Source organism: Cyphomyrmex costatus, unplaced genomic scaffold, assembly GCF_001594065.2.
Source record: "Cyphomyrmex costatus isolate MS0001 unplaced genomic scaffold, Ccosl1.0 scaffold565, whole genome shotgun sequence".
In the NCBI taxonomy this organism is placed as follows: domain Eukaryota; kingdom Metazoa; phylum Arthropoda; class Insecta; order Hymenoptera; family Formicidae; genus Cyphomyrmex; species Cyphomyrmex costatus.
This window is the reverse complement of record NW_017279836.1, coordinates 413,330-426,012: the sequence shown is the minus strand read 5'-3', so window position 1 is coordinate 426,012 and position 12,683 is coordinate 413,330. Positions and strand designations below refer to the sequence as shown.

General features: G+C 34.3%; 1 protein-coding gene across 1 annotated transcript in view; it reads left to right on the top strand.

The window, feature by feature from the left end:
- Nucleotides 1-12,400, top strand: part of Cad74A (cadherin 74A) — a 25,583-nt gene extending 13,183 nt beyond the window's left edge. Inside the window, exons 2-14 of the mRNA XM_018546568.1 lie at nucleotides 1,643-1,950; nucleotides 2,878-3,149; nucleotides 3,442-3,606; nucleotides 4,519-4,957; nucleotides 5,404-5,645; nucleotides 6,051-6,575; nucleotides 6,841-7,193; nucleotides 7,367-7,581; nucleotides 7,771-8,330; nucleotides 8,605-8,913; nucleotides 9,210-9,504; nucleotides 9,951-11,595; nucleotides 12,152-12,400. Of these exons, the coding sequence (XP_018402070.1) occupies nucleotides 1,643-1,950; nucleotides 2,878-3,149; nucleotides 3,442-3,606; nucleotides 4,519-4,957; nucleotides 5,404-5,645; nucleotides 6,051-6,575; nucleotides 6,841-7,193; nucleotides 7,367-7,581; nucleotides 7,771-8,330; nucleotides 8,605-8,913; nucleotides 9,210-9,504; nucleotides 9,951-11,595; nucleotides 12,152-12,362 (5,539 nt within the window). The 3' untranslated portion in view covers nucleotides 12,363-12,400. The remainder of the gene's footprint in view (nucleotides 1-1,642; nucleotides 1,951-2,877; nucleotides 3,150-3,441; nucleotides 3,607-4,518; nucleotides 4,958-5,403; nucleotides 5,646-6,050; nucleotides 6,576-6,840; nucleotides 7,194-7,366; nucleotides 7,582-7,770; nucleotides 8,331-8,604; nucleotides 8,914-9,209; nucleotides 9,505-9,950; nucleotides 11,596-12,151) is intronic.
- Nucleotides 12,401-12,683: the final 283 nt, after the last annotated feature.

Below are 12,683 nucleotides of genomic sequence, written 5' to 3'. Positions count from 1 at the left end.
TATATATAATTTAGTTATATTTTTAAATAACTAGCTACTAATTAAATAATTACTTTTATAGTATCTTATATATGTATTTATTTTATATATGTATTTTAAAACTTATTTGTTAACGTATAGGATGACTAAAATAAAGTAAGTACCTACTTAGTCAATAATAAATGACATGACAATTTCTAGAGTAATTCAAATTCCTTTATTCTCGATAATTGTCACACTCTGTAAATGTTTGCATTAAGAATAAAGCTATGAGCCTTCTAGTGTAATGTGAAGCATCTTAATATTAATTTCACAATTTTGACTTCAAATGTATATATAAATTTGTTATAAATAATATAGCATATAATCGAATTGTCTCTTATGATAAGTAAGATAATCTAATAACATTTTGTAATTTTTATTTAAAATAGCAATGCACAAATATTACAAAAATTAACAAAAAATAACTAAAAAAGAATCTGTTACTTTTTAAGTAATTATAATATAAATTATGTGTTGTTTTTTAGTAGAATTACATCAATTTTTTAGAATTTGTTAGAATTACATTAACATGTAATTGTAGTTATTTTTAAGAGAAAAAACATGTGATTCTGTAGTTACAAAGTGGCTTTCTTAAGATAATTATTTAAAGATATATTAATTATAATAATCTGAAATATTCTACTCTCTTGAGATTGTAGTCTTCTACTACATGGATAAGCCTTTTACTGTAAGATATAAAAAGATTTCTGAGTTAAAAATTTCTCCTGTAACATAAATTTTCTTGGAAGGTGAATTACGCTGCCGTTTTTCCCCCTATAAAATGACGTGCTGTAAAAATGGCTTTCTTTGAACTCGTACGACACACACAGATTTCTTCAAATACAATACACGCACTGCAAGATGAAAAACGTCACACATTTCTGCCATTCGACATAATCTCGCGATTCGACTTGGTCACGTCGTGCTATTTTCATATATAGATTAGCTTCTGCGAACTCCTGAAATGGAATCTGATTTCTAACGGCGTTTCACTCGGCGGAAAACGCATTTCGACGATGTACCAGCCAATTGCGATTGCAGAGGTTACCGGTAGTACCGGTTGCGGCTTGCCTGTACACCATACTTTTTTTCTTTTGTAGAACGACTAAAAAGAATGTAGCAGTAGACGGCAGATAGCTGTTTTTAAGTGGAGGCTAAACGCCTTCGGATCTTGTATTTTACTCACGCGATTGCCATTTCCTATCCGCACGCTCGTTTGCATGCACCGATTGTAACTTTTCGTGTAATAGTTCGACGAACTCTGACACGAATCTACGCGGTGGCTTTAATTATATATTCCTCGATCAATAACAGATATTTTTTCTGCTTTGATATTTGTATTCTAATTTTCTTTTCTATATTATAGATAATTTTTATTTATTTTTGCATATAATAAATATTATTATTATGAGGCACTATAATTTTCTTTATTGCCATTATAATAATAATAAAATTATAATCTTAATATTTATGATCTTAATATTTAAGGTGTAAAAAATAATGTATTATTATTTTTTATCACTATGTTTAATTTTAAATTGATTTTTAAATTTTATTTTATTTATCTTATTGTTTTACTTTTTTTTGTTGCTATGACTTTTAGATAAAGTATGAGTCGATCGCGGGTGACAATGTGGGCGATTTTATTGCTGTTGGTCTCCACGTGGTCTTCGTCATGGGGTCAAGTGATAAACAGGGCGCCCCACTTTATCCAAGGCGGAGACATGGCCAGGTTGGCCGTGTCAGAGGGTACACCGCCTGGTGCCCCTGTTTATACCCTTCGCGGAGAGGATCCTGAAGAATCCAGATTGCATTACTCCATCAGTGGCGAATATTTCACCGTGAACAGAGAGACTGGAGTGGTAATCCTGAGGAAAGCTTTAGATAGAGAAACGCAAGATCTCATCGAAGTAATTATTAGTATAACAGGTAAAACTATATGTGTACACACACATATCTACATATTAATATGTAACTTTGGTTTTTATAAGTTATCTTTACAAAATAAAAAATCAAAAAGAGTTTACTGTATATTTTCTAATTTATACTTTATGAAGATAGACTTCAATGCTAACGTATCTTAAAAAAATAATTTGTCAAATTGACAGAAAATTATTGGCTAATCAAATAATATCGATAAAAAAATATTTTTAACATAACTAATACGAATACGAAGCCTATAACAGTTTAGCTTGGATTTTTAATTGCTAATATATAATTTCGCGTGAATTTATATATCAATATACGCGTAGTTCCCCCAAACTGTGCGCCGAACAATCGTCGGTCTTGAAACGCAACTCTAATAAACTACCGCGGTACTATCACGAATTAAAACAAATTAATAATTAATTGATACTGTTTTTGGCATCTTATATCGATGTTAAACTATGTTAAAATCTGAAAATACTAAATCTGGAAATATTCTTGCGAAAAATATTATCTCGGCCGGGAGTCAAACCCGAATACCTTGCTTTACGTGCAAGTATCCTAACCAATTAGACTACCGAGGCGATTTTTAACATACCTCAATGCTTTTTTTTGTCTTTTTTATTTAACAACCTTAAAAAAATCACTCTCTTTAAATTGTAAAAAATGTGTTGACAATTTGTTTAAAGTTAAATTAGTTTACTTTTGACGATTGATCAAGTTTTATTCACTTAACTCCTTTGTAATTACAAAAAATTATATTTTTTTCAGTTTTGTTTTAAAGTAAAAGAGCGGTATAATTGAATATTTGTATTGTGATTGTATATTGACTGGAATAAAACTAAATAAAAAATATTTATTTTGTCGATTTATAATGAGTGAAAAATTGAGATTTAGTTTACTGACAATGAATAAATTTGCTTGTTCCAGACGAAGGTATCGCCGGATCGGAACCTAACACGGTGTCTCTTCGTCGCGAAATAGCGGTGCTTGATGAAAACGATAATCCGCCAGTTTATCAAAACCGACCGTATGCGGCTAGGGTGCTGGAAAGTGCGCAAGTGGGTAGCTTGTTACCTCTTTCAGACACAATTATTATCACGGATCGCGACGGTGGCGTAAATGCCGACGTTCACGTGCAATGCGTTTCGGCGTCGCGCGACGACGACGTCTGCGAGGTTTTCGACATCTCTACGGAGAAGGTAATCATATTTATTACAGTTAATTAAAAAATTAATTTAATCCATATATATAATATACAGAAGTTTGTAGCAACTTTGTAAAATATTACTGTAAAATTGCTGGAATAATCTGTGCTGTACGGGTAATAATTGTATAAATTAAGAAATTAAATTGTTTAAATAAAAATATAAACAGAGAGTGTACATATTATTTTTTAGTTGATACAGTAACTGTTTCTCTTTTATTTTAAAGTTATCTTAAAGAAATGGATAATAACTAATTTATTGAGATAATCGTGATGACTTGTTTTAGATCGCTGAAGGGCAATACGACGTGCTGATCACGTTAGCGAAACCGTTAGATTACGAGAAGAGAAATTCTTATTTGATTAATTTACTGGCTGTCGACGGAACCAGCGATCCGTCGAAGAGGTTGCAGGCCAGAGCGACCGTTGCTGTTGATATCCTCGACGTTCAGGTAAGTAGGTCTCAATCATTACTGAAATAATCATGTATAAAACCGGTGATAGTCCTACATTGGATAATAACGTCATTTGCGATAAAATTAGCAGAGAATCATCAACCTGTTATTCAATCTCTGCCTGTCAGCGCGAGCACTATGTATTAAGTGGAAGATTCATCTCCGTCATGCATATAGGGTTTAATCGTTGAAGTAACGAGTGTATTACAGTCTTATTTGTATGTCACATTCTTTGCTACATATTCTTTACTAAATATTTTGTAAAATAAATTTTTAGATATTATTTTAAATTTTATTTTTTATTATAACTTTACTTATTATAATTTAAATTTCATCATACATATTTAATACACACATGTCCCTCTTTATTATAATAATAGCATAAAATAAAATTGTGAGACTCGTTAGGGTAATTCCGGCAAATACACTGCGCTAGGATATACGCCGCAGAAGTCAGAAAAAATAATTTTCCTGCAACTACTCTTGTTATATGATTTTATGTTATATTAGGGATATATGGCAAAAATGCAAGGGTTTCAAAAAGTTCTTTTTTTAATATAAAAAATAAATATTTTGGGTTTTTAATGTTTTTTTCGTAGTAGTAGACAGTACAAAATTTTTACTGATATAGTTCGTTTACCTTAAACATAATAAATAATAATTAATAAATTGAGTTTTTGTTAGGTGCGGCGTATATACCGGAGTTATCCTATCAGTAAGCAAGAAATTACGATTTAGATTTAGTTTACGCAATGCTTGACTCACTTTTTTAATGATAGAGATAGTCAATTATACTAAATGAGCGAAATATAAAAATAAAAGATTTATGGAAACAAAGAAAAGGAGGGCAATTTCTAAATAATTCGCTAAAGAACTGTAACGTAAACTGTTGCACAATTTTTTTTGCAGGATCAGCCACCTGTTTTCCTGAATGCGCCTTACAGTGCGGCACTTCCGGAGAACACCGCAGCTAGTCATACAGTTTTGATGGTGAGAGCACGTGACGGCGACACCGGTGAATCGAGAAATCTGTTGCTGACGCTGGAAGACGATGATGCTGGGCACTTTGATCTCGAGATGTCTCGTGACGGTGATGTCACGGTTGGCAGACTGGTTACAACCAACGTGTCCCTCGATCGCGAGGATCCCAGGATCCTACAAAACGGTGGCATTTATACCTTCCAAGTTAAAGCCACCGAGCTGATTAACAATGAAATACCAGCCGACACCGCGACATCAATTGTGACGATCGTCGTCACGGATGTGGACGATCTCGAACCCGTTTTCAACGAGGATTACTTCAGCATCAGGATCTCCGAGGACATTGGAAAGGACACTCCTTTACCAGGTCATTAAGCTAACTGAAAATCGTGTTTGCTTTAAAAAATTAAATACTGGGTTGAAACAAAAGATAAAAGTTTGTAGCTTTGTATTATATCTATGCAGTTAAAAAATAATAATCATACTTTTTGATAGAGCAAAATTTCAGCATTAAGAATCTGTTTTTGAATTGCAATACGGTGATTTTTGGAACGGAATTATGGGCAATTAAAGTCAAAATCGACAAAATATTCTTTTTATTTCCGTAAGCAACTAAAAAAATGGCAATTTTTATGTTGCAAGTGGGCGATGTATTTTATTACTTTTTTGTTAATTATTTATAGAACAAGAAAAGTGACAAAAATAAAATTAGGTTTCTTTTTATTCTTTCTCTCTTTCTTTCTTTCTCTTTCTTTCCATTTTTGTTTGTCGTTTGAAGATTTTCTCGTGTAAAATGGCATTGTGATTAAACAGGTTTAAATATGATTGTGAATGATGGCGATGTGGGTGACAATGCAAAATATTTCCTGGCGTTGCGAGACGTACCTCGATATCCTGGAATTAGCAAAGCATTCACTGTCAGTCCTGCAGAAGCTCAGGGTCGAGTACCGGTGGTAATTAAGGCTAAAGATGTCAATGTTCTCGATTATGATGTTGATGATCCTACAAAAAGAGAAATTGAGTTTGATGTCATCGCGACCGTAGCGAACGAAGTGGTTAGTTCCTTACAATACTTAAAATTAAAAACATCTGTACTATTTAATTATGAGAAATGAGTAACTTATTATTTATAAAACAGAATTAATTAGAAAATATATATAACCTCTTAAATACACAAAATACACAATTTGTATATTTCTATATTAAATAGGAACAATGTGTGTTATTTATGTAATTTTTTCTTATTCTTAGATATATAATTGCATGTTATGATTAGTGATTACTTTCGGACTTGCAATGCAATTAACTTTAAATACATAGATATTATTCCAACCATCTAACTTTAACTAAATTTGCGCTTCTTTTACTATTGATTGATGTATTCATATAACTGGTCCTATTATAATTTTGATTATTTTTATTATCACTGAAGCTTTTAATACGAATCATTTGTTCCGCAGGTGGCCACCTGCAGAGTGTATATCCAATTGTTAGACGCCAATGATCACAGCCCTGAATTCTCTCAATCGATGTACAAACTATCGGTCTTAGAAGACGCAGAACCTGATACTCGCTTCGGCGATGTTTATGCAAAGGATTACGACAGCGGTTCCTTTGGCAAGTTAACATATACTCTGCGTGGTTTTGGCGCAGACAAGTTTAGGACCGATTTGCAGAAGGGTGGGATATTTGTGGCAAAGAAATTGGACTATGAGACACAGAAATCTTATTCCTTGACGATGGAAGCGACAGACGGTGGCGGTCGAGTGTCTGCTGTTAATATTCTTATTGAACTTGACGATGTTAATGATAATAAGCCAACATTCGAGCAGCCGGAATATTCCAGGACTGTTCGTGAAGAAGCTACTAGCTTTGATCCACAAATGTTTGTCAGGGCGACCGACATTGATGGACCAATGCAAGGCAATGGAAAAGTTATGTATTCGATCAACCGGCATAATAGTATGACAGACGATGTCTTCAAGGTTCGTCATTAAAGTATTTTTACAATTTTTATCGGATTAATTATTGATTTAATAATTTTTAAACTTAAAAATAAAGATGTTTAAATATCAGATGTGTAATTATCGCTGTATTTATTGAAATTAATATTTGAAATTAAAATTTATAAGATTTAAAAAGAATATATATGTATATGATTCCTAAATATCTCTCTCTTATATTAAAATTTAGTAGTATTATTTTATAATGTATATTTTTTAAACATTTGTTTTTGAATGAATTTTACAGATTAATCCGAACTCAGGAGAGGTAACTATGTCGAAACCGGTTCGTTCTGGAGACACTGAAAGAGGCATTTATGAATTAATCATTCGTGCGACTGATACCGGCACACCGTCATTATATTCTGATGCAAAGCTTTTAGTTCGCGTCGGTGTTCCGGGAAATCAAAAACCTATTTTCCGAGGAAACTATAAATCAAATTTACCAGGACCCAGTACCTATAGAGCGAGACTCTTAGAAAACGCATCTCCGGGAACGGAAGTCATTCGAGTGGTCGCCAACGATCCCGATGGAAGAGATAACTTGTTGCAGTATTACATCGCGTCCGGTTCTAAGGATAATTTTGTTATTGATTCCAGGTGCAATTTTAAAGTTTACTAGATAATACAATGTTATATACATTAGAATTTATAGCCTTTCTCTTACTATCTCTTTTTGACTCGTTTTTATTTTCATTGAAAAAAATTTAATATATAGTTAGCAAATAAAAATTGCGACAGTAAAGTTAATAAGAATGGCTGATTAATTTTAGTTCTGGCATCATAACTGTGTCACCTGATGCTCGCTTGGATCTGGAGACTGGTGGTGAAAAATACGAGGTGATTGTGTATGCCGTTGATTCAGGTACACCTGTCAAGGAGACAGCTACTACTACCGTCACAGTAAACATCATAGATGTAAATAATAAACCGCCGACATTCAATGAATCAACGTACATTGTTCATGTCTCGGAACGCGCAGCCATCGGTATGTGTGTTGCCACAATAAACAGTGACCAATTAATATTATATAGCTTTGCACTTAACTTATTAAACAAGTCGTCTTTAAAATAAAAATTAGAGTCCTAAAAATTTTAGATTGTAGAAAAAAATCTTAAACTTTTTGTACTCAGTCACACTAAGAAAATGTAAAATAATAATGATTTATCATGAACAGGTGAACTCGTATTGAAAGCAGTAGCTAATGATCCTGATGCAGACGCATATTTGGAGTATTCTCTAGTAGAACCAATAAAGGCTGTCGACAAGACTGGCGTGGCTTTGAAAAATACTGCCTCTTATGATTACAAAACAGCATTCCGAATAAATTCCACAACCGGTGCAATAACTGTTAATCGAGTGCTAGATTATCAAGTGGCCGCTGTCGTAATACTGACAGTGCAAGCGAAAGATTTAAATGCTGTCGTTGGCAGGGACGAACAGATAGTGAAAGTGGAGGTGATAATTTACATCCAAGCTTACAGCGATGACAATCCGACATTTACCAATTCTGGGTGGTCACCAAACAACCCGACGATAAAGATCACGGTTCCGGAAGAACAACCCCTGGGTACGACGTTGTTAATGCTGTCGGCGAAAGAGCCAACAACAGGATATCCGGTGCAGAGATTTGAATTGGTGAGAGAGGACGATGATGAAGGCTACGTTAATGTGGGTGTTCAGAGCGGCAATGTGGTGCTGAGTAAGAGACTGGATTACGAAGTGCTAAATCAGAAGGTAGGAGATTACACTTGGACTGTTTTGTAAACAGAAATTATATAAATTTTGAGAGGGAGACAGAGAGAGAGAGAGAGAGAGAGGCCGGAGATTTTATAATGAAAAAAAAAATCGGAGAATCTAAAATAATATAAAATTTTAAGATTATTATAATTGTTTTAATAATGTAGATATTATTTCTGATCTAAAAATGCTTGATTATTAATAACAATATTAACAAATTTATATTCACTTTTTTAACATGTAAGATGTAAAATTTTAAATTTGTTTTCAGTTTATCCGCTTTAAAGTACGAGCGCTTGCAAGAGATTATGATATAACGCGAAAAATGTCGGAGGCCAATGTAATCGTCGAGATTCACGATATTAACGACAATAGTCCTGTTTTTGGACAGAAGGATTACAAGATCTCTGTCTTGGAATCAGCTAAACCTTCAAAAATTGTGCTGAATATACAGGCAGTGGATATGGATAGTTCTAAAACTGAACAGGAAGTTCAAAGGGGATATGGCGAAGTGAGATACTCCTTGACGGGAGAAAACGCTAATCTCTTTGAAGTGGATCCCATAATGGGCAACATCCAGGTAAAACTCTCCTAATAATTTTTAATAATGTTTGTCTTAATATCTTAATTTAAATTCTAAAGCATAAAGAGTCATCAAATATTAGCTTGAAAATATCTGAAAGATTCTATTCTTTCCAAACTAACGTAAATTTTAAATGATAAATTTGAAGGATATTAAAACAATTTTTTAGAGATTTTTTTAAATTTAGTGTTTAAAATTTTTAGATTATTTCAAAATTGATCTAAACAATTTGTAAGAATTATGTAGTTTTTGTAGTTTTATCAGAATATAAAGTAATGAAAAATAATTTTTAGATCGCCACAAACACGACTCTTGACAGAGAAAAACAATCGGTGCTGCGTTTTTATGTCGTGGCATCAGACATGCCCCAAGGAGGAGCTGAGCAACGGAGTAGTCGAGTATTGGTGACAATCGACGTTCTTGATGTTAACGATAACGCTCCTAGCTTCGAACATGAATCTTACACTGCAGTAATTCCGGAAAATGCACCTGTGGGAATCAGTGTGGTAAACATCACGGCTACTGATCCGGACGAAGACGAAGGCGGAGCGATCCACTATGAGATTATTGACGAGGGTGAAGTTAATGGTAGGATCAAAATGTTACTATTAACTAGTAACTACAATAATAGTTTTCTGAGGTTTAAAAAAATATCAAAATTAGTGTTATTTTAGAGTTTAAATAACTATAAAAAAAAGAATGAATAATTGTACATTTTTGAATTTATTCTATAATTGCATGGGATAAAATAATTAGTTAGAAGCTCTATTTCTTTAATTATTACTATTAAAATGTTATAATGTTATAATAATAATAATTATATTTATAGAGCTAGAGTAAAAAAATATATAGGCAAATATATGGCATCAAAAATGACTATAAATTATAATTAATTATGGCATTGCAACAATTTTTTTTTAATATAAAATAAAATCTAATTTCCTTTATACAAAAATATAAATTGATGATATTTATGCATAAATTACGTAAAGTTTATATATAAAGAAAATTCATTCTGCGATTGACGTTTTTAGGATTGTTTAAAATAAATCACACGACGGGCGAGATATATTCGGCTCGAGCATTGACGGGCAAAGGTAGGACTGAACCGTACAACATGCGAGTGAGAGCGCAGGACAATGGCGAGCCAGCTTTATATTCGGATGTGAATTTTATCCTGTACATTGGTGACGTAGTGAGCAACGACGGCGTACCACTGTTTATTAGGCCGACATTGGAGGAAGTAGCCTACATCGCGGAGAATTCCACCGTTGGTAGTCCAGTGTTCCAAGTGGTAGCGTCTGATCCAGACGACCCGAACTTACCGAACGGTAGAATCACCTTCCGTTTTCTGGAGGACGGTAATTTTGGCAAAGATGCGAGTGCCTTTAGAATTAACAGCGATACTGGGTTGATTAGCACACGCAAGTTACTCGATAGAGAAACTAAAGACAGCTACACTTTAATCTTGGTAGCGCAGGATCTTGGCGAGCCGTCGCAGCAGGCAACCAGAGTACTCCAGGTGATCGTGAATGACATTGACGATCACAAACCGCACTTCAAACGTAATCTAGATAGTCCTCCGATTGAGCTGAACATCCTGGAAGAAATGCCGGTAGGTTCTAGAGTCGGCGTGATCGAAGCGGTCGATGAAGATATTGATGAAAATGGGATGATTGATTATGAGATTGTATATGGGAACGAAGCGGGGTTATTTGTGGTGCAGCGCCTGGAAAATAATTCCGCGATCATTAAATCAAACGGTCGTCTCGATCGAGAAACTGCCGAGTCTCACTTGCTGACCGTGAAGTGTTTCAAGTACTCTTCCAAGAAATGGGATATAGTGCCAAAACCATACAACAAGCAAGATCCTTCAGAGAGGCAAGTACTCATCAAGGTTCTGGATAGCGATGATAATAAGCCGCGCTTCAAGAAGGACAACATAACTTTAGGGGTTCGCTTGAACGTGCCAATCGACACCAGTTTGATCACATTGGAGGCCTATGATGCCGACTCCAGCGCGTTACCCATCAACTACAACATGAGTAAAGTATCCTTTACATCTCTAGTTGATCCTTCTATGTCACAGAAGGAAATACCGTCGCAATTATCTTTGAATGCGAACACCGGCGAGCTCAGGACGACAGGTTCCATGGCGGGATACGCGGATGGTTTCATGGAGATGATCATATCAGCAAATAACTCGGTGACGCCAGGAGGCGAGACTAACATTACTGTGAGGATCTTCCTGTTGCGCGATCGCGATATGCTGAAGTTCGTTTTTTCGAAGCCGCCAGTTGAAGTCAGGAAGACATTGGAGGACTTCGAGAAGGCGGTCCAACAAGCTCTTTCATTGCCAATCAGTGTCAACGTCTACGATACACAGTTCTATTCGAAAGAAGACAACTCCCTGGACTTTTCGTCGACCAGTTCATGCTTCCAAATGGTCGGCAAGGAATCTTATGATTTGGACGAGATGCGATCGTTGTTAACTGATCCGAGAAATAAAGAGTTGAAGAAAGTATATAGAACATATCATGTGGAGAAGGTGCAGCATTGTGCCGCTGTGGTAGCCCGCGCTGATGCCTCTATGACGCAGATTTGGGTCCTAGCTATTGCAGTCCTCGTCGGAATTGCTACAATCATCTCCAGTTGTACACTATGTTGCATGCATGCCAAGTAAGTGGCAATTTCTTAATCTCATTGCTAGTAGTTAGTTAATATAGTTAATACATATAATCACTATACTCAATATGGCCTACTTAACTTGCGACTTTTTAAAATTTTTTGTTAAATCCAAGTATTATCATTTCATCATTATAATCCTTACTATAAATTTGATATAAGACTCATATGTAAACAGTATATGAAAGATATACGAATCATATCCGATTGTCTATGAAGTGTATGCGAATTTTTTACGAATCGTAGGATGCGATAACATATTAATTGCATGATTGGACACATGATTGTATACGATTCGTATAAGATTCGCATATACTTCATAGACGATCGGATATGATTCGTATGTTTTTTACATACTGTTTACGTACGATCTTATACAAATCGTGTCCCATTATCATACTATATACCATCACATATGATTTTGTCTTGTGCGACTCTTTCACGGTAAGCAATAATTATTTATTATTAGAAGCTATATAATTAATTTTTATTTTCTCATTATTTCACTGACAAATGGAACGTCGGATCAAAAAATATATTTCTTTTTCAGATATAAACGGCAAGTGAAACACGCGCGTTTGCGCGATCAACCGCGACCACCTCTCAGTTATGTCTCTTCCGGACCAGCTATAGTCAGTTCTGGATCTCATACAACTTTGGGACCTGGCACAATGGTCACGTTAGGTCCACATGAAGGCCCATATGAATGGGGTGCCGATACAACACTTTACCATCCGAGTACGTTAGGCTCGAGAACGTAGAAATTCGGGACAGTAAGAAATGTTTTTGTAAATTATATAAATTTGTTTTAGACGAAATATTGTTTATTTAAAAGCAAATTGTAAAAAAATCAATTATTAAACAAAAGCCAATTCCGTAATGAAAATGTTTGTTCTAAAATTAATTGAAATTTTATTTTAATGAAACCATGTTATTTATATATAATACTATAATATTTAATATTTAAAAAGTAAAATAAAATTGTCGCTAAGAAGAAATCGATTAAAATGTTTTCAAAAATGGTGATTTTTGATAAAACTTTTTAAAATACAATTTTTTTTCTATGTAATCTCAGCAGATTT